The 20,310-nt window shown below is 44.3% G+C and overlaps 1 protein-coding gene across 1 annotated transcript in view; it reads right to left on the bottom strand.

Annotated features, from left to right (window-relative positions):
- Positions 1-16,692, bottom strand: part of LOC115191694 (max dimerization protein 4) — a 41,568-nt gene extending 24,876 nt beyond the window's left edge. The window contains exons 1-3 of the mRNA XM_029749540.1: positions 16,469-16,692; positions 15,727-15,826; positions 10,377-10,406 (exon numbers count right to left, since the gene is read on the bottom strand). Of these exons, the coding sequence (XP_029605400.1) occupies positions 10,377-10,406; positions 15,727-15,826; positions 16,469-16,532 (194 nt within the window). The 5' untranslated portion in view covers positions 16,533-16,692. The remainder of the gene's footprint in view (positions 1-10,376; positions 10,407-15,726; positions 15,827-16,468) is intronic.
- Between the last annotated feature and the right edge of the window lie 3,618 nt (positions 16,693-20,310).

The following is a 20,310-nucleotide window of genomic DNA, read 5'->3' as shown; positions in this document are numbered from 1 at the left end:
TACCTTCTCCTTGAGATGTGGGTATAGGAGGGGTATCCCTACATACGTATGAAGTGTGCATAACATAGACTACGTGAGCATACACACATACTGTGAGACGGACACACACCACACATGGACATGAACAAACACACACTAAAGCAGACATGTACCACATAAACAACAAGCATGCTGACATACCAGGACATGGACACACATGTGAATACACACATGTACAGTATTGTATTGTAATATATTTTATTGTATTGTAATGTGTTGTATTGTATTGTAATGTGTGGTATTGTATTGAATTGTATTGTATTGTAATGTATTGTATTGACTTGTATTGTATTGTAATGTGTTGTATTGTATTGAATTGTATTGTATTGTAATGTATTGTATTGACTTGTATTGTAATGTGTTGTATTGTATTGAATTGTATTGTAATGTATTGTATTGAATTGTACTGTATTGTAGATGACTGAAGGTGTCCAGCTTACTGGCATGCATGTGAACCTACCTTCACACCTACTATACATTTACATGCACACCTACGAATAAGTCAACGCACACGCACACACACACACACACACATTATGACAGCACAGTCCAACAGACTGAGAGACTGACACGTGGCGCCTTCCACCCCCATCATCCCCAATGAGTCACTGATCACTATTTAATTATGTGGAATGTTACAGAGTGACTTGGCAGCACGGTGTGACCAAGGTTAGGCCAGAACCATAAGGTCACATGTCCTCAACACAGAACATGTCCTATCTACCTACTCAGGATTAATAAGTTATGAGAGAGAGAGAAAGAGAGAAATGGTTGGCAATAACAGAGGCACTAAACATAACAATTACATCCCGTCATCAATTCAATGTGGTGTTTCTGTGTCTATGACCTTACAGTATATCATAGTTATAGTTAAAGACCCAACACAGCCGTTTTATATCAATATCAAATCTCTCTGGGAAACAGTTAAGTACCTTACGTAATACATTTCAATTCAAATGGGCAAAATGTGCTTTTTAGCAACAAAAATTATTCTCAAGCAAGAATTTTGCTAGGACTGTCTGGGAATGGTCCGAGTGGGGAGGGGGAAACTGACAACGAGCTGTTATTGGTGGAGAGGTTTGCCCATGCAAACCTGCTGATTAGAAAATCCTGTGTAGATTTTATTTTCAACCAGAAACTATCAATAAATAAAATGTCTTAATACATTTACAGTGTTAGTTTCATCAGCTGTTGTACAATATGATATAAAACATGTAATTTTCACTGCACTGGGCCTTTAAAACCTTATCATGTTCAACATCACAGGCCCTACATAGCCTGGGTCTTGTTCATTTGGGCATGTAACGGAAAACGTTTCCAGAGTTTCTTATTGGACAAGTCCTGGTAGTCCTTCCCTGTTTCAATATGTTTTTGTCTGTTCGCTGCCTAATGACCACAACCCTGTTGTCTTTGTATCAGATGACTTCCTCTCACTCAGACGCGAGATCCATTTCAGACAGGGCAAGCCAGCCAGGGACTCTCTCTCATACAGTTTCCTGTCCAAAAGACTCAGCCCCCCTAACCCAAATAAAAGGTAGGAGGGAAGGAGGGAGGAGAGAGGCATTTTAGCAGAGAGAGAGAGAGTGAGGAGGGTCCACTGTGAGCAGGGGCTCTGTAGGTACCCCTCCTCCCCATCTGCTTTCATCCTCCTCTTTTCCTCAGCTTTCTGCTGACTCAGTAAGAGAGAGAGAGAGAGAGAGAGAGAGAGAGAGAGAGAGAAACAAAGTAAGAAGGAAAAAAAGAAAGAAAACAGAAGACACAGATGTGGTCTCTTTGGAGAGAGAGAAGGAGAGAGGGGAGCAGAAGAGGTGAAGTAACAGGCCTGGTCTCCCCTCCTCCATCCCCTCCCCCCCTCCCCCTACCATCCAGTCTGACATATCACACACTACAGACTGGTGTTTCTTTCTACTCTGGCTCCAGCCCCAGCCAGGGCTGGCCTCTAGCTACAATGGGAGAACAGGTCCCGGGTCTGTTTGTATAGCCAACTCCTATGGTTGTTATCATGCCAAACATATTATATTGCAGGAGTTGGCTATACAGCACAAACAGATCTGGGGCCAGGCTATCGAGGGGAAATTCTGAATAAGCCAAATAAGGAGGACACTGTGATGAATGGAATCGGAGAGGAGATCAGACAGGGAGTAGTAAGGCCTATCTACGTGCACACACACACACACACACACACACACACCACACCTCCCTGTGATAATGACAGGTCTATTTATTTCCTCCTGTCAGAACATTTCTCAGTATATAGTTAGTTGTGGTTTTCCAAAAACCTTGTTACTGGTGAATTGACCAGCTGAATCACAACACAGCAGAAAACATCAACTTAACTCAAAAGCAACATTGTTTTTCTCCATCTGTACATTACCGTCGGCCGTCTGGTATTTTACCCTGGCCAACGAGAACACTTCAAAGAGGGCCACAATCAGAATCAGACCACATGTTATCAATAATAATCATCATTCATTCACTTGTCTATTTCTATGACACTTTTCATTACAATAACACTTTTAAAGTGCTTCATCACCAAACCATCAGCCAGATGATTCTCTGAACTGAGTAACAGGCCAGATTGGTTTGTGTTTAACTTCTAACCAATGCCTAGTCATCATTTTCCATCAATGACTCACTTTATGTGAAACAGATAAATGAAACTGAGAGGGAGGGACACAAAACAACAGCTGCCTGGCACCGGTAGGTAGACTGTCTACATACTCTAGGACCATAAATAGACCGGATGATCCTTTCCCAGTCGAGGAAGGGCAAACATACCCCAGGACTCCTCCCAACGTGACGGGATGTGAACGTCTGATCATGAGCAGAGAGCAGCAATGTCAGATGGGCTTTTCCAGTCAGCAGGTGTGTGTGTGTGTGTGTGTGTGTGTGTGTGTGTGTGTGTGTGTGTGTGTGTGTGTGTGTGTGTGTGTGTGTGTGTGTGTGTGTGTATGTGTGTGTGTGTGTGCAAGCCTATGATGTGGGGATGAAGGAAAAACTGGTTTCCTGGGCCTTGCCTAGAAAAGGAAACTACTGGTAGTCAGTCTGAACAGGGCAAAGAGAGAGAGAGAGAGAGAGAGAGACAGAGAGAGAGAGAGAGAGACAGAGAGAGAGAGAGAGAGAGAGACCGTCGCCAGGGAGCGATGTCAGAAATGGGAAGGAAGCCGATGGCAACAGAGGCCGACCGAGCAACCAACCACGCGGCAGCGCTGCGGTTAGCAGAGCAGCATACTAGTGTCATGCTGGATACCAGCAGAGCAGTGGCCTGTGAGAAGATTACGGAAACAGCAGTGTCACCCTGGAGGCTTCTACCTACCTGCCCATCCCCCCATATATAAATCTATCTATCGATCTATTCTACCTACCTACCCATCCCCCATATCTATCTATCTATCTATCTATCTATCTATCTATCTATCTATCTATCTATCTATCTATCTATCTATCTATCTATCTATCTATCTATCTATCTATCCACACAGATAGATAGTGTCTGAAATGGCACATTATCCCCTATATAGTGTACTTGTTTTGACCAGAGCCCTGTATGGCAGGTTGTTTCAGGGCAGGGATGTGTTGTTGTGTTTCTGAGTGAGACTGTTCTGCTGTCACCCAGCCAACAGTGTCCTGGTAACAGCACATACTGCATGGGCCTCCCTGTCACAGAGCCAGGGCACACACACACACACACACACACACACACACACACACACAGAAGGAGTAGGGCAATGAAGAACAGCCTGTACCAGCTAGGAGTACAGGACAGACCAAAACATAAAATTGCGTCTAAGGCTCTGTCCAAAATGGTAACTTATTCCCTTTATCATAGTGCACTACTTTTGGCCCATAGGGAATAGGGTGCCATTACAGCCTCGCCCTAAGGGCGTGAGGGAGTGTGCACTGAGCTATGTGGATGCCGATACAGGGATTGTCTCAGATTAAGGCCCAGTCATACTGTCATTAAAAGGGTTGGACCAGGATGACAGCTGAGAGGCTGAGCACTATAGGGTTCCTTCCATCGTGGGTCGACAGGGATCAGCCTCCCAGAGAGATCCACCAACACAGAGAATAATTGAAAAGGTTCAGGATTAATCAAGCATTCGCTAAATTCCTTTGGCTACGGCCCGGAATGAAAAATAATTGTATTGTAGTTTTTTGCAAAACCCTCAAATAGGGTATCACCGTAACATCAACAAAGATACAGGAAATGGAGACACGACAATGCCTTGAGCCCACAGTTTCACTACAATAATGAGCTATTGCAGCAGGGAGTAGGAAACTGAACCACCTCCACATTTTAACACCTATGTGTTCCCATAATGTAATTTGAGGACACAAGTCTGGACAGGGTTTGGGGATCCACGGTGCATTATGTTCTCGACGCATCGCCAACCCTCATACACACACAACATCTCCCCTCTCCCTGAAAGCCTGTCATTACAGACACACACAGGCCTCTTTTCTCCCTGACATGGGAACAGGAAAACAAGGGAATCAAAAATGGAGGGGAAAAAAGGAGATTGTTTTTGAAAGGAAATGAGGTTAAGTGAGCCAGAGTTGAGGCTTTGGGACGTTGTCTCGACGCTGTCCCCGAGGCCTTCCCCCTGTGGGACACGGTGCCACAGCGCTGCCATAGCGTTGCAGGACGGTAGTTAGTCAACAGCGTCAGCGGCCAGCTACAAAAGAAAACAGCGGCGCCCCTTTATGACCCCGAGTTCACTTCTTCTTCTCTATGGCAACTGTCTCGTTGTGACAAGAGAGGTCGAAAGTCACGGCAACTTTTAGTTGGCATTTTAATTATATGAAGAGTTCCTTAGTTCTCCTTTTTGTTTTTAAGCCCAATTAACCCCTTCACCAAGGAGGACCTTCTATCTACAGCGACCTGTCACTGTGTACCCTAGCAGTGCTTCCCTTATTGTATCTACAACTAAACCATGCTTGCTGCCTGCTATACAGGTTTTAAAAACCCTCACTTAAAGAAAAGGCACCTGCAGTGTGCATTTGAAGTACCTAAATGACCGTTCTTTAACCACTTATCCTCCTGTTCTAATCTATTGCATCAGTGACATTGAAGGTTGCATTCATAAACCTGGAAGTTCGTCACTTCAACAACAACAAAAAAGACTACTTTTCAGAAACTCGTGGCCACATTTGATCGTAAGAGAAATGAGTACAGTGATTATGGAAGAGCTTCCCAGCACTCGCACATTTCAGCATGTGAAACTGACTGCAACTATCATTTCAGCATGTGAAACTGACTGCAACTATTTTAGTAACCCAACCCCACTAGATACAACCATGCAGTAATATCTCAACAACAAGAGACCTATACTCAGGTTCATCTCCCTCTCTTTCTCCAGTAATATCTCAACAACAAGAGACCTATACTCAGGTTCCTCTCCCTCTCTTTCTCCAGTAATATCTCAACAACAAGAGACCTATACTCAGGTTCCTCTCCCTCTCTTTCTCCAGTAATATCTCAACAACAAGAGACCTATACTCAGGTTCATCTCCCTCTCTTTCTCCAGTAATATCTCAACAACAAGAGACCTATACTCAGGTTCATCTCCCTCTCTTTCTCCAATAATATCTCAACAACAAGAGACCTATACTCAGGTTCATCTCCCTCTCTTTCTCCAGTAATATCTCAACAACAAGAGACCTATACTCAGGTTCATCTCCCTCTCTTTCTCCAGTAATATCTCAACAACAAGAGACCTATACTCAGGTTCATCTCCCTCTCTTTCTCCAGTAATATCTCAACAACAAGAGACCTATACTCAGGTTCATCTCCCTCTCTTTCTCCAGTAATATCTCAACAACAAGAGACCTATACTCAGGTTCAACTCCCTCTCTTTCTCCAGTAATATCTCAACAACAAGAGACCTATACTCAGGTTCAACTCCCTCTCTTTCTCCAGTAATATCTCAACAACAAGAGACCTATACTCAGGTTCAGCTCTCTCTCTCTCTCTCTCTCTCTCTCTCTCTCTCTCTCTCTGAGAGAGGAATATGTCTTTACATGTTTTTGAGCTGTCGGCAGAGGTCAATTATTACTCGCTCACATTAGTCATGTGACCGGCAAACACCGAGCTGGCTCTCAGCAGTCAGCACGAGTGACAGCTCACACACACACCCACACACCCACACACCCCCCCCCCCCCACACACACACACACTCCACCTCTTACATGCACACTCTAACAGGGCACAGTCAGTCTGTTTTCTATTGGTCCTGTCCTAAGGCCAGGCAGCAGTCAGTCAGTCTGTTTTCTATTGGTCCTGTCCTAAGCCCAGGCAGCAGTCAGTCAGTCTGTTTTCTATTGGTCCTGTCCTAAGGCCAGGCAGCAGCCAGTCAGTCTGTTTTCTATTGGTCCTGTCCTAAGGCCAGGCAGCAGTCAGTCAGTCTGTTTTCTATTGGTCCTGTCCTAAGGCCAGGCAGCAGCCAGTCTGTCTGTTTTCTATTGGTCCTGTCCTAAGCCCAGGCAGCAGCCAGTCAGTCTGTTTTCTATTGGTCCTGTCCTAAGCCCAGGCAGCAGCCAGTCAGTCAGTCTGTTTTCTATTGGTCCTATCCTAAGCCCAGGCAGCAGCCAGTCAGTCAGTCTGTTATCTATTGGTCCTATCCTAAGCCCAGGCAGCAGCCAGTCAGTCAGTCTGTTTTCTATTGGTCCTATCCTAAGCCCAGGCAGCAGCCAGTCAGTCAGTCTGTTTTCTATTGGTCCTGTCCTAAGCCCAGGCAGCAGCCAGTCTGTCAGTCTGTTTTCTATTGGTCCTATCCTAAGCCCAGGCAGCAGCCAGTCAGTCTGTTTTCTATTGGTCCTGTCCTAAGGCCAGGCAACAGCCAGTCAGTCTGTTTTCTATTGGTCCTGTCCTAAGCGCAGGCAGCAGCCAGTCAGTCTGTTTTCTATTGGTCCTGTCCTAAGCCCAGGCAGCAGCCAGTCAGTCTGTTTTCTATTGGTCCTGTCCTAAGCCCAGGCAGCAGCCAGTCAGTCTGTTTTCTATTGGCCCTATCCTAAGCCCAGGCAGCAGTCATTCAGTCTGTTTTCTATTGGTCCTGTCCTAAGCCCAGGCAGCAGTCAGTCAGTCAGTCTGTTTTCTATTGGTCCTGTCCTAAGCCCAGGCAGCAGCCAGTTAGTCTGTTTTCTATTGGTCCTGTCCTAAGCCCAGGCAGCAGTCAGTCAGTCTGTTTTCTATTGGTCCTGTCCTAAGCCCAGGCAGCAGCCAGTCAGTCAGTCTGTTTTCTATTGGTCCTATCCTAAGCCCAGGCAGCAGCCAGTCAGTCAGTCTGTTTTCTATTGGTCCTGTCCTAAGCCCAGGCAGCAGCCAGTCTGTCAGTATGTGTTCTATTGGTCCTGTCCTAAGCCCAGGCAGCAGCCAGTCAGTCTGTTTTCTATTGGTCCTGTCCTAAGCCCAGGCAGCAGCCAGTCAGTCAGTCTGTTTTCTATTGGTCCTGTCCTAAGCCCAGGCAGCAGTCAGTCAGTCTGTTTCTATTGGTCCTGTCCTAAGCCCAGGCAGCAGTCAGTCAGTCTGTTTTCTATTGGTCCTGTCCTAAGCCCAGGCAGCAGCCAGTCAGTCAGTCTGTTTCTATTGGTCCTGTCCTAAGCCCAGGCAGCAGTCAGTCAGTCTGTTTTCTATTGGTCCTGTCCTAAGCCCAGGCAGCAGTCAGTCAGTCTGTTTTCTATTGGTCCTGTCCTAAGGCCAGGCAGCAGCCAGTCTGTCTGTTTTCTATTGGTCCTGTCCTAAGCCCAGGCAGCAGTCAGTCAGTCTGTTTTCTATTGGCCCTATCCCAAGCCCAGGCAGCAGCCAGTCAGTCTGTTTTCTATTGGTCCTATCCTAAGCCCAGGCAGCAGCCAGTCAGTCAGTCTGTTTTCTATTGGTCCTGTCCTAAGGCCAGGCAGTATCCAGTCTGTCTGTTTTCTATTGGTCCTGTCCTAAGCCCAGGCAGCAGCCAGTCAGTCTGTTTTCTATTGGTCCTGTCCTAAGCCCAGGCAGCAGCCAGTCAGTCAGTCTGTTTTCTATTGGTCCTGTCCTAAGCCCAGGCAGCAGCCAGTCAGTCAGTCTGTTTTCTATTTGCCCTGTCCTAAGCCCAGGCAGCAGCCAGTCAGTCAGTCTGTTTTCTATTGGTTCTGTCCTAATGCCAGGCAGCAGCCAGTCTGTCTGTTTTCTATTGGTCCTGTCCTAAGCCCAGGCAGCAGTCAGTCAGTCTGTTTTCTATTGGCCCTGTCCTAAGCCCAGGCAGCAGCCAGTCAGTCTGTTTTCTATTGGTCCTGTCCTAAGCCCAGGCAGCAGCCAGTCAGTCAGTCTGTTTTCTATTGGTCCTGTCCTAAGCCCAGGCAGCAGCCAGTCAGTCAGTCTGTTTTCTATTGGTCCTGTCCTAAGCCCAGGCAGCAGTCAGTCAGTCTGTTTTCTATTGGTCCTGTCCTAAGCCCAGGCAGCAGCCAGTCAGTCAGTCTGTTTTCTATTGGTCCTGTCCTAAGCCCAGGCAGCAGCCAGTCAGTCAGTCTGTTTTCTATTTGCCCTGTCCTAAGCCCAGGCAGCAGCCAGTCAGTCAGTCTGTTTTCTATTGGTCCTGTCCTAATGCCAGGCAGCAGCCAGTCTGTCTGTTTTCTATTGGTCCTGTCCTAAGCCCAGGCAGCAGTCAGTCAGTCTGTTTTCTATTGGCCCTGTCCTAAGCCCAGGCAGCAGCCAGTCAGTCTGTTTTCTATTGGTCCTGTCCTAAGCCCAGGCAGCAGCCAGTCAGTCAGTCTGTTTTCTATTGGTCCTGTCCTAAGCCCAGGCAGCAGCCAGTCAGTCAGTCTGTTTTCTATTGGTCCTGTCCTAAGCCCAGGCAGCAGTCAGTCAGTCTGTTTTCTATTGGTCCTGTCCTAAGCCCAGGCAGCAGCCAGTCAGTCAGTCTGTTTTCTATTGGTCCTGTCCTAAGCCCAGGCAGCAGCCAGTCAGTCTGTTTTCTATATAGAACAGAAGAAACACCACACTACTAAATCAGCTGGGTCGGAGAAGAAAAAAAAACTAAACACAGAGGTCCAAAAACACACTATTCTTTTTTCTTTCATCTACTCTCCTCAAACATCCCTCTACACCCCTCACTTTACAATATGACACTTTGTTGTACCATGCAGGCTCCAGTGTGTGTGTGTGTGTGTGTGTGTGTGTGTGTGTGTGTGTGTGTGTGTGTGTGTGTGTGTGTGTGTGTGTGTGTGTGTGTGTGTGTGAGAGAGAGAGAGAGAGAGAGAGAGAGAGAGAGAGAGAGAAAGAGTGTGAGAGAGAGAGAGAGAGAGAGAGTCAGAGAACCATAGGGAATGGGGGAAGAGATAAGTATTAGACAGAGAGGGAGAGAGAGCGAGAGAGAGAGAGATAGAAAGGTGCAATGCATTCTGGGATGTGAGTGGGCGACTCAACAGGCCTAGCTGAGAGACATGACAGGCGAGGCCTCCTTCCCCTCCTTTCACCACCCGCCACTGGATTATGACATTAATGGCAGGATTCCCCTGCCATACATGGTAACAAGTTTCTCCCTATGAACAGACACGGAGGGACAGACAAATCTAACACAAAGTCTAGGTTGAGGTTGCCTTGGAAATCCGATTATTATCCGTCTGCCCAAGGCACATGGAGGAGGGTGGCTCCTCATCTTTGATGTGCTTTTATCTTTTATCTGAGGTGGTGGAGTGAGAGAGGTGAAGGGAGGGGGCTGTACGAACAAGTGGACGGACATTTTGATATTTTCAGTCCACTCTGTGCTTTTGAAACTTCAGCTCCACAAGAATACATCTGACATTTACCAACAGTCCTCACCCCATCACCTCTTGTTTATTAGGGAACAGGGAGTCCTTCCAAGCCAACCATGGGACTGTCTGGGCGAGAGACATACAGTTCCTCCAGGGAAATGAACAAGAGAGACAGAGGGGGAGGAAGAAGGGTAGGGGAAGTTGAAGCCTGCTCTCAGATCTGTTTGTGTTGTATAGCAGAGTCTAATTGACCTATAGGAATTGGCTATAAACTGATCTGGGATCAGGCTAGCGCCTAGTCTAATAGACCTATAGGAATTGGCTATTAACTGAAGAGGACTGGCCACCCCTCAGAGCCTGGTTCCTTACTTTCTAGGGAGTTTTTCCTAACCACCGTGCTTCTACATCTGCATTGCTTGATGTTTTCAGGTTTTAGGCTGGGTTTCTGTATAAGCACTTTGTGACATCTGCTGATGTAAAAAGGGCTTTATAAATAAATGTGATTGATTGATCTGGGATCAGGCTAGTGCTGAGTCTAATAGACCTATAGGAATTGGCTATGAACTGATCTGGGACCAGGCTATATAGCACAGTGTTGTCTGTCATCTTACCTGTGTTTCTCCAGCTCGTTGTGTGACGATCTGAAAGGGCAAATACACAAAGACATGGATGAGTGCCTTGGGAACTGATAGTTACACTCTGTAGTTACTCTGTAGTTACACTCTGTAGTTACACACTGTAGTTACACCCTGTAGTTACACCCTGTAGTTACACTCTGTAGTTACACTCTGTAGTTACACTCTGTAGTTACACTCTGTAGTTACACACTGTAGTTACTCTGTAGTTACACTGCAGTTACACCCTGTAGTTACACCCTGTAGTTACACCCTGTAGTTACACTGCAGTTACACCCTGTAGTTACACTCTGTAGTTACACCCTGTAGTTACACTCTGTAGTTACACTCTGTAGTTACACACTGTAGTTACTCTGTAGTTACACTGCAGTTACTCTGTAGTTACACTGCAGTTACACCCTGTAGTTACACCCTGTAGTTACACTCTGTAGTTACACTCTGCAGTTACACCCTGTAGTTACACTCTGTAGTTACACACTGTAGTTACTCTGTAGTTACACTGCAGTTACACCCTGTAGTTACACCCTGTAGTTACACTCTGTAGTTACACTCTGTAGTTACACCCTGTAGTTACTCTGTAGTTACACTGCAGTTACACCCTGTAGTTACACCCTGGAGTTACACCCTGTAGTTACACTCTGTAGTTACACACTGTAGTTACTCTGTAGTTACACTGCAGTTACACCCTGTAGTTACACCCTGTAGTTACACTCTGTAGTTACACTCTGTAGTTACACTCTGTAGTAACACTCTGTAGTAACACTGTGTAGTAACACTCTGGACACTGTCATTAATACACACCGTCTCATGACCAGGGTGCAGGATGGGAATACGCACTTGGGTTGTGTTCATTTGGGAAAACGCTTGAAAACATTTTTTCAATGGGATATGAAGATGAGCGTTTCTGATGGAGAGTTTCCCAGTTTCAGTATGTTTTCTTCCGTTTTGGTACATAATGAACATGACCCATGGTGAAGGTCAGGAGACAGACAGAGAGAGGACGTCTTGATATTAGTAAACGGTTTGGTAAGCGGATGGACAGATGAAATGGACACGTAAAGGGTAGAAGAAGTGTGTGACCTACATAACATGTGTTAAAAAGAGGATGTTGGTCGGCCAAAGCCCTTTCCCAGTTGTCCTTCCTTTGCTGTTATATGTGTGGCTCTGCAGCTTTGAACACGTAGGATATGTTCCAATGTTACTAACATACTCTACTTAAATTGCAGGCCACATGCATTGCTTCATTCTAAGCAGCATGCTAGTGTGGATATCGTAACAGAGTCATAGAGTTCTTGATTGTGTCAAGGTCTTATAAGCTAAACTAGCTACAGACCCCTGGGAATTTCATGTTTATTTCTGCATGTTCATCTAGTATTTGTTGGAAATAACACACAGCGTCTCTGCAGGCCTAATCAGGCTTGGAGAGATTCAAGAGGCTGATGCTTGGAAAATGTGATTATATATATATATATATAGAGAGAGAGAGAGAGAGAGAGAGAGAGAGAGAGAGAGGGAGAGAGAGAGAGAGAGAGAGAGGGAGAGAGAGAGAGAGAGAGAGAGGGGGAGAGGGAGAGGGAGAGAGAGAGAGACAGAGAGAGAGAGAGAGAGAGAGAGAGAGAGAGAAAGAGAGAGAGAAAGAGAGAGAGGGGGGGAGAGAGAGAGTTTCCCTCTTTGTGGTCTGACTGCAACTCAGCTCGTCAAAGTGCTGTTGGACTAAACCACCAGGCAGAGCCAGGAGAGCCAGTCAGGTAAAAACAGCCACTCAAACAAACACTGCAAGGATGCAAAAATAGAGGGGAGAGCTGTAGCGCTCTTGTGTAACAAATGGTGAAACAAATTTCCCGGTATTAGATAAGGCATACAGCCTTATACAGCATTTATTTTACATAAGCCGGAAGGTTAACAACCTGTGCATTCTGGGACAATGCAATGGAAATTCAGAAATAAGGCTAAATACCATTTCTGTTTATCAGATAGATATATATATTATTATTTTTTTAAATTGTACAAAGCTCTGCATTCGTCATCGTGTGGAAAACTAAATCCTCTTCCCTCGATGTGTGTGTGTATGAAATCTGTCAGAGAGCTCTCAACAGATGACAAAAATGGTCGTCCATGGTGAGAGGGAGAAACACACACACACACATGCACACACACTAGACTGGACAGCAGTATGAGTACGTCAACAGTCCTACACTGGAAAGGGGTTACTGTGAATTTGACAGTAGCTTACGGGCAGCTCGGTGGCAACTCAAGTAGATTTCTGTCTTTCATATTACAGTGCACCTACAGTAATATAAATATGGTATCAAAGCAAGTACTGTGTAATGACACAGTACAATACCATCAAATGGACTTTATTATACTGTAAAAAAGTAAATGCTACCCTCATTTGCTCCAGGGGCACCGTACTACTATGGCTGACTCTGTAAAATAACATATTTCACTGCACCTATCCGGTGCATCTGACTAAAAATATATGGTATGATGTTGTTGTTTCTGGCTCATTAACATATTTTTAGGCGTGCTCAAGGGCACATCGACATATTTTTCAGCTCGGATATTAAAACTAGTGACCTTTCTGTCACTGGCCCAATGCTCTAACCACTAGGCTACCTGCCACCCACTAGTGGTCAAAAGGTTTTACAGTACCATTCCAAATACAGCAATTACTTCCCCGCCCACAATATTTTCCCACAATGCACCATAATGTACAGTATGCTGCAGTAAAATGTTTAAAATATTTTCCTGTTGATGATACCCCAAATGACCGTATAATTTACAGTTTTCCATTACAGCGCAGACCCTGCAGCATACTCATTAAGGCCAGGGAGCTGGGAAGGCTTTTAGGACGACCCGCCAATGGAAATGAATGAGAGCACTGAAGTTCATCTTTATAAACAAACCCCTTGGTTCTTGTCCCAATAATACCCCGAAACTACCATCTAGGATGCCAAGGAAATAACAAGCCAAGACACTAACACAAAGACCCCTGCCGTCGAGTCCACCACTCTTTTCAGCCAATCCCTCTTAAGTGCCCTTGTACTGGCGACTTCAGCCGTGGTTCCCACAGATGTGGAGGGATGGGAACGTGAAGATGACCTGAATCTGCGTAGGCCCCATTGCCCCACAGCTCACTGCATGAGACGCTTGAGCAGATGCTAGCCTATCCTGTGTGCGCCGTCACCCATCGTCATAGCATCTAGGGTGGTGTTCACTGGGACACACAACCGAAAACGTTTGAAAAACATTTTGCAATGAACAACTTGCCTTTTTGACTGGACAAGTCCAGGTAGTCTCTCCTGGTTTTAGTCAGTTTTCTTCCGTTTGGTGCCTAATGATGATACCCATCTGCACATAACACTGTGTTGTGTGTGCTGCCCCTAGGCCTCTCACTGGCCATGCTCAGTGGAAGGGGGAGGGGCTCGGGCCTACAGACGCTGCTGACAAGCCCTTTTCACCATCCGACGCCACGGGAGAGGAAATGCTTTATCTCCTGTATAAGGAAGTAGTCCTATTCAAATTTGAAACATGTGCAAATTGGGGACAGGGAAAGCATGAGGCGACTCTCCATGGTTTCCTTAAGCGAGGCATGGGTGAAAGAGGCCCAAAGAGGCCCGGCAGGGAGGTACAGTCCGACACCAGACTTGCCTCATACAGCAACAACAGACACATGACTTTGAATGTCATATAAACTGTCAGTATAAGATTGAAAAATCATCACTAGAGTCGGGACAGGACTGGTGTGTAAATAAGGCCTACATCAGCCGCCATTTTGGGGTCGCCTGGTTATAAATGCATATTATATGAAGGCCTGGGATGTCCTCGTTTGGTAGCAACGCAGTGAAACCAAAATGAGGAGCTCTATGCATCCGTTTGTTGTTTTGAGGACGCACATGTTGAAGGATGTAGTGTTATAATTGTGTGCATGTACGCCCGGGTACTGCTGAACATCGGTTACAACACAGTGGCCGTTGCATTTACTGTTTGTGTCCCGATTTAACCTCGGGCTTCAAAGTAAACAGGGAAACTCACCCCAAGGTTCTCCTTTCTATTATACCGATTTGCCTCTGTCACGTGTCGTGTAAAAGGCATAACATTGCACTACAATATTAATACATTCAATCTAAAAATGTATGGAGGGCTTCTAAATAAAATGATCGAAAACCATGTTTCCATGTGTCAACTAACTTCCACTGATTTGAATGCAGAAATGGGGTTGCACTGACGACTTGCTGTAGTGTGCAGAGCAATGAACTGGTGCCAGAAAGAATAGCTGTAGTGTGCAGAGCAATGAACTGGTACCAGAAAAGGGAGAGAAAGTCAGGCTGCAGCCAGACCAGCTGTAAACTGAGCCCTCCGCCCAGGCAGGGGCAGGGTCTGCTAAGGCTGTGTCTGTGGGGCACTGTGTTATGTGGACATCTGTGTGAGCTAAGTTGAGTTGGCCACCACACCCACCTGAGTGTGCCACATCCCCACTGTTTTGCTCCAAGAAAACACACTGTGACTGCACCACAAGACTTGAAAATATAGGCCACTGACAGATCCTATATATCTCCCACAACATATGGTTTATAAAAATGAGCCTCTTTGGTGAGGGTGGGGTCATATGACGTCTCATATGTTGATGTTATTCCTACAAATTTGAACTAGCTGCTATCCTGCATATTTTTTTCATACAAGGAAATTAAAATAATTTGCTGAATTTAGGAAGGAAAAATTAATTATCAAAGCGTGAGTCTGCTTCTAAAAAAAAGTTTTGAGCGCAGTGCATAGGACCTATCATATGATATGCCAACCAACCAATAAAAAACTAGAATGGACAGTAAATTTAGCGCAGTGACAACAAACATTTCTTAAAAGTGGTGTAATCTTTTTTTCAATTGCCAAAATGTTAAATGCTCCTGATGCACGGCCGTACAAAGCAGCCTCGGCACGACAGGAGAATCGATACATTTAACATGATATTTCTGTTATCTATGTCAGAACGCCGTGTACTGTAGCCTACCGAGATGACGATGCGCTCGGTGTCATATGGGTCATGGGAGGGAGTGACATAACACAAGTTCCAAAACGTTGCAAATGCAGCAGAAGTGTGCGTGTTCAAATCAATGCGTTACTGCATTGGAGAAATGGGGGTTAATGTCAGAATGAAGCATGGGTGTTGAAAAAGAAAGTGAGCACCAAAGTGATGCTGTACGCGTGGCAGTGTTTATACGACATCTAAACAGTGAAAAGAAAAATGGCGTTTGTATGAATGACGAATAAACACAAACAGATCGATTGAACTATTGATATATCGATAGAAAAAAATGTGTATATTTACCTATTGTTCTGAGTTTTTCTTGAAATTGGTGAAGCTTTCGTTTTCTTTCGGGAAAAGTCGCTATTGTACGGTAGAACAGACGCGTAACCATGTTCTGCTTCTATTGACAAAGTAAACAAAAACAACAGGGTTAATATCTACACATGTAGGCTAATAAATTAAACGTTACAAGGGATATAAACTGACTATCACATAATAGAACTGTCAATGCCATATATGACGTAGCCTAAGCAAAACATGTTATTTGATAAAAGTGGTTATGGTTACGTAAATAAACTCGTTGACAATGCTGGAGCAAAGCACAACATTCAGGACAATCTAATATTGAGTTTATCTACATAACCATTTATAATAAACATGATATACATAATGTATTTTGATAAGAAACTGTATCTTAACCAATTTTAAACAAGGCTATAGCCATCAGATAAAACAGGTTATAAGCATTGACTGATCATACTAATGCAAAACTACAAATGCAAATAGGTTATATTTAAAGACTTTTCCTAATGTGTTGACTAGTTTGTTTATATGCAAGTTATATCTAGGTCGGTCGGTCTGCAATAACATCACCGCACCAGCACAGTATGTTCATTGCTCATAAAGTGACATCATAGCTGCGCTATGGCAGTGCACGTCCACAACTTCACATAAGATAGAATAGAAACAGTTTTCATTTTCCTAACATTAAATACGGTCATTAACCCAGTCAAAGCCATTTGACATTCTGTCAGGGAAATACCTCTGTCTCTTCTTTCCAAGTATTCTGCAGCCTCCAGGAGAATTAAAAGAGAATTAAGTTCCATCTTGTTGACTTGTATAAAAATATAAAATAAAATCTATATACACAAATGTACAGCTAATGTAAAAAAAAATTATATGAGACAAAAATGAAATAAAAATTAAAACTGTGTTAGGTCGATACGAACGTCTATGTTCAGTTCTGAGTCTTTGGGACTCCCAGACAGATTCATATAAACTGCACCTAACTAAAAACCTGCGAAGTAAAGGACGGCTGTTCTGGCCAATTAGAAAATAATAACGTCCACATAGGCGGTCCCTGAATACGTGCCTTGGCCAATAGGGAAGCTCAGTGACGGGTTTACCAGGAGCATGTTCATACATTGCGAATTGCCTTGTGATTGGCTTGACAGTGATAGTAACAAGGTCGAAGCTATACCCTAGCAACAACGCGTGTGACCCAGCCCCGTAATCGTTCATTGGTCGGATATCTAGATAACTGGCTGTTGATTGGCAGAGGGGTACTTTTGGGCGTGTCTTTTTCCTTCCTCTTGAACATTGCACTTGGCTGTTGTCTGGGTTGCCAGTGGGCTTGCTCTTAGTCAAAAAGTGTATCTTGAATCGTGTTCGAAGTCACGTTGGTGTTTGTTGAGCCAACTGCTTCAATTAGACAACTTATTTCAGAGAAGTTTCAGCTCTGGTGTGCTTTAGAATAGAGGAAAACTGCTATTATGTTGTCATGACATTGTCTAAAAAAATGATACTTTCACTTTAATAAAATATGATACTTTCACTTTTAAAATGGTATATTAACACTTTATACTTACACTTTATTATCATGCTAAATATCCAGCAGTTACACATGATTCAAGTAAAAGCAAACATCTTTTGGGGATTGTTTTATAATAGCATTTGGCAACCACAGGATGAAGTTAAGAGAGAGAGGGGGGGGGGGCTAAGGGGCAGGATTATTATGAAATGCAAAGACTTGTGCATGTCATTATCTTTTTGAAAGATACATTTTTTATAAAATTAACCATTTTAGAATGAGATACATGACCATTATTAAGAACAATGTATTGCAAAGCCTTCTTCAGGAGAGAGCCTGCATGCCACGGTGCCGGGGGTATTTACCAAACTGTCTGCACATTTCCACGGCTAATTTTCCCAGTATTCCCTCAACTGCAACATTTTATGGAAATAGCCCTCAATGTCAGTCAGTGAGTGTCAAAATGACTCTCCAGGTGACATTTCTCAGTGTTTGCCTTAAAGTGTCATGAAGGGTAGATCAACAGAAAATGTACGTTGGTGGTGGTTGTGTGGATATTGTAGAAGAAAGATATTGAACAAGAATTTGGGTAAATATAAATTGGCTAAATGTCATTATATAATTCTGTTGTGGACACACAATATTACATTTTTTTATGGTAGTGTGCATTTTGCTCCAAAATGGTGCAAAGCAAGACGATAAAATAAAAACTACACACAACAAGCCCATAGCTTCCTCTCCACATTGCCGTAGTCTGTTATGGTGATGAGGTCACACTCTCAGCAGGGTCACAGTGTGTCGGCCTAGCTGTGCTGCTGTCCCTCAAGGCAACAACACACTGCTATGCTGTAACCATCATAGAACCAGGCCATACTCTTAAACAAAACTTACCTCACTGTTACTATAAGCATTTTACAGTAATTGGTTATAAAGTGATATTTATGATTATTACCATGCTATATCACATACCTATCTAGTTATGGCAGTAAAACGTTGCCCTGTGTGTCCTAATAGTAATCTTGTAAACTTTTATTATGTTTTATTGTAATTGCACATCATTATTTTTCAGCTCACTAGCCTTATGATAGGCAATATGTCAGTCTGTCTTCAGATGACTGTAAAACATGGCCCAGTTGGCTTAGCCTGGTTAGACCAGACTGAACGCTCCACTCACTGGTGACACAATGGCTCAGGGTGGTTTTACCAGGCTACAGCTGGCTACCAAAGTCAACCAACCTCACCCACACACTCACTATAAGACCACAGTGGTGGATAAATAAAAGAACACAAAAGGAACACACACCCGAGATAATGAAGTGGCAGAGACATTATTACGTGACAACATTATCAACGAGGATAAACGTAAAGATAAGCAATCAGCGTTATAAACTTGATCTAAAACCTCACCAAAATGCTCAGTCTTTAGGTGTAGCCGGGCGATGTACTGAGAAGAAGAAAGGAAGAGAAAGTAATATAGGGTCTCAGGAAGATAGTGATAAAAACAAAGATGATAAAAGTGATTGCCAGATGCTTGTAGTGACCAAGAAAGCATTGGCTGTGTTTGAAACATCAGAGAAATGTCTGTATGCACAATCACTCCATACGTATGCTGACTCTCTCTGTGTACAGTTCATATCAACAGACGGGTGAGACTGGACTGATGCAACATGTAGGGATCAACATAAACTAGTTATTGATCATTTTTAAGCTAAAGGACTGTTAGTCAGGATTGTAAATTATTCCCCAGATTTGCTATGGTTGGGTGTGTGTGTGTGTGTGTGTGTGTGTGTGTGTATCTAATGACACTGATGGTTTAAATGAATATTGCAAATATCACTGAATACCACTCTTTTACCAAACAGATCAAAGACAATATAGAAACCATCTAAATGAATCACCTTGAGTTGCAACTGAAACCAGGGTACTTAATACCAAGAATAGTTGTCCCTAGTGGCCTGCCCTTTGTTTAGCAGAATTCATATGCATGCCTTTTTTATTGTTTCCTGATACTTGTTTGTTGCAGTACACTTCTGCCTCTGTGAATGTTTCTACCGCTATTATTAACAAGCCAATTCTCCATTGTCCCTGTGTGTGTGTGTGTGTGTGTGTGTGTTTGTGTGTGTGTGTGCGTGCGTGCGTGCGTGTGTGTGCATGCATGTGTGTTAATGAAACCATTTATTATATATGTTCATATTTCAATTGATATATTATAGGCCTATATAAACACTGGTAGGTCGGTCTGTGTTAACCCAAAGGCAGGTGGTGTTTCTGTGTGCTATTTCCTGTTCAGCCACGACTGTGTGGATTTGCACGACACCAACTCCCTCATCAAGTTTGCTGACGACACCACGGTTGTAGGCCTGATAACCAACAACGACGAGTCAGCCTATAGGAAGGAGATAAGTGAACTGGCATTGTGGTGTCATGACAACAACCTCTCCCTCAACGTGAGCAAAACAAACACGTTGATTGTTGACTTCAGGAAGCAGAGGAGTGAACATGCCCCGATCCACATCAACGGGACTGCAGTAGAGAGAGTCACGAGTTCTAAGTTCATCGGCGTCCACATCACTGAGAACTTGTCATGGACCAACAACACCACTCTTGTCAAGCAGGCACTAAGAGCATCTCTATTTCCTAAGGTGGCTGAAGAAGTTCTGCATGTCGCTCCGGGTCCTCTCCACATACTACCGCTGCACCATCGAGAGCATCCTGACCGGTTGCAACACGGCCTGAAATTGCTCCATCCATTGCTCCATCCACGACTGCAAGGCCCTCCAGCGGGTGGTGAAGACACCCAGTACATCCCTGGGACCATCAGCAGCATCATCAAGGACCCCACACACACCAGCCACGAGCTGTTCTCTCCCCTACCTTCGGGTACATGGTATTGGAGCATAAGGTCTGATACCAACAGGTTCAGAGACATTTTCTATCTACAAGTTATCAGTCTGCTGAACACTTGAATTGGACCTACCACCTGCTCTGATTCTCCACACCTTAGCACACCCACACAGACACACACACGCACGCACGCACGCACACACACACACACACACACACACACACACACA

The sequence above is a fragment of the Salmo trutta genome, chromosome 4 (assembly GCF_901001165.1).
Source record: "Salmo trutta chromosome 4, fSalTru1.1, whole genome shotgun sequence".
Taxonomy (NCBI): Eukaryota; Metazoa; Chordata; class Actinopteri; order Salmoniformes; family Salmonidae; genus Salmo; species Salmo trutta.
Note: the sequence above shows the minus strand (reverse complement) of the source record. Positions and strands in the feature narration are given on the sequence as shown.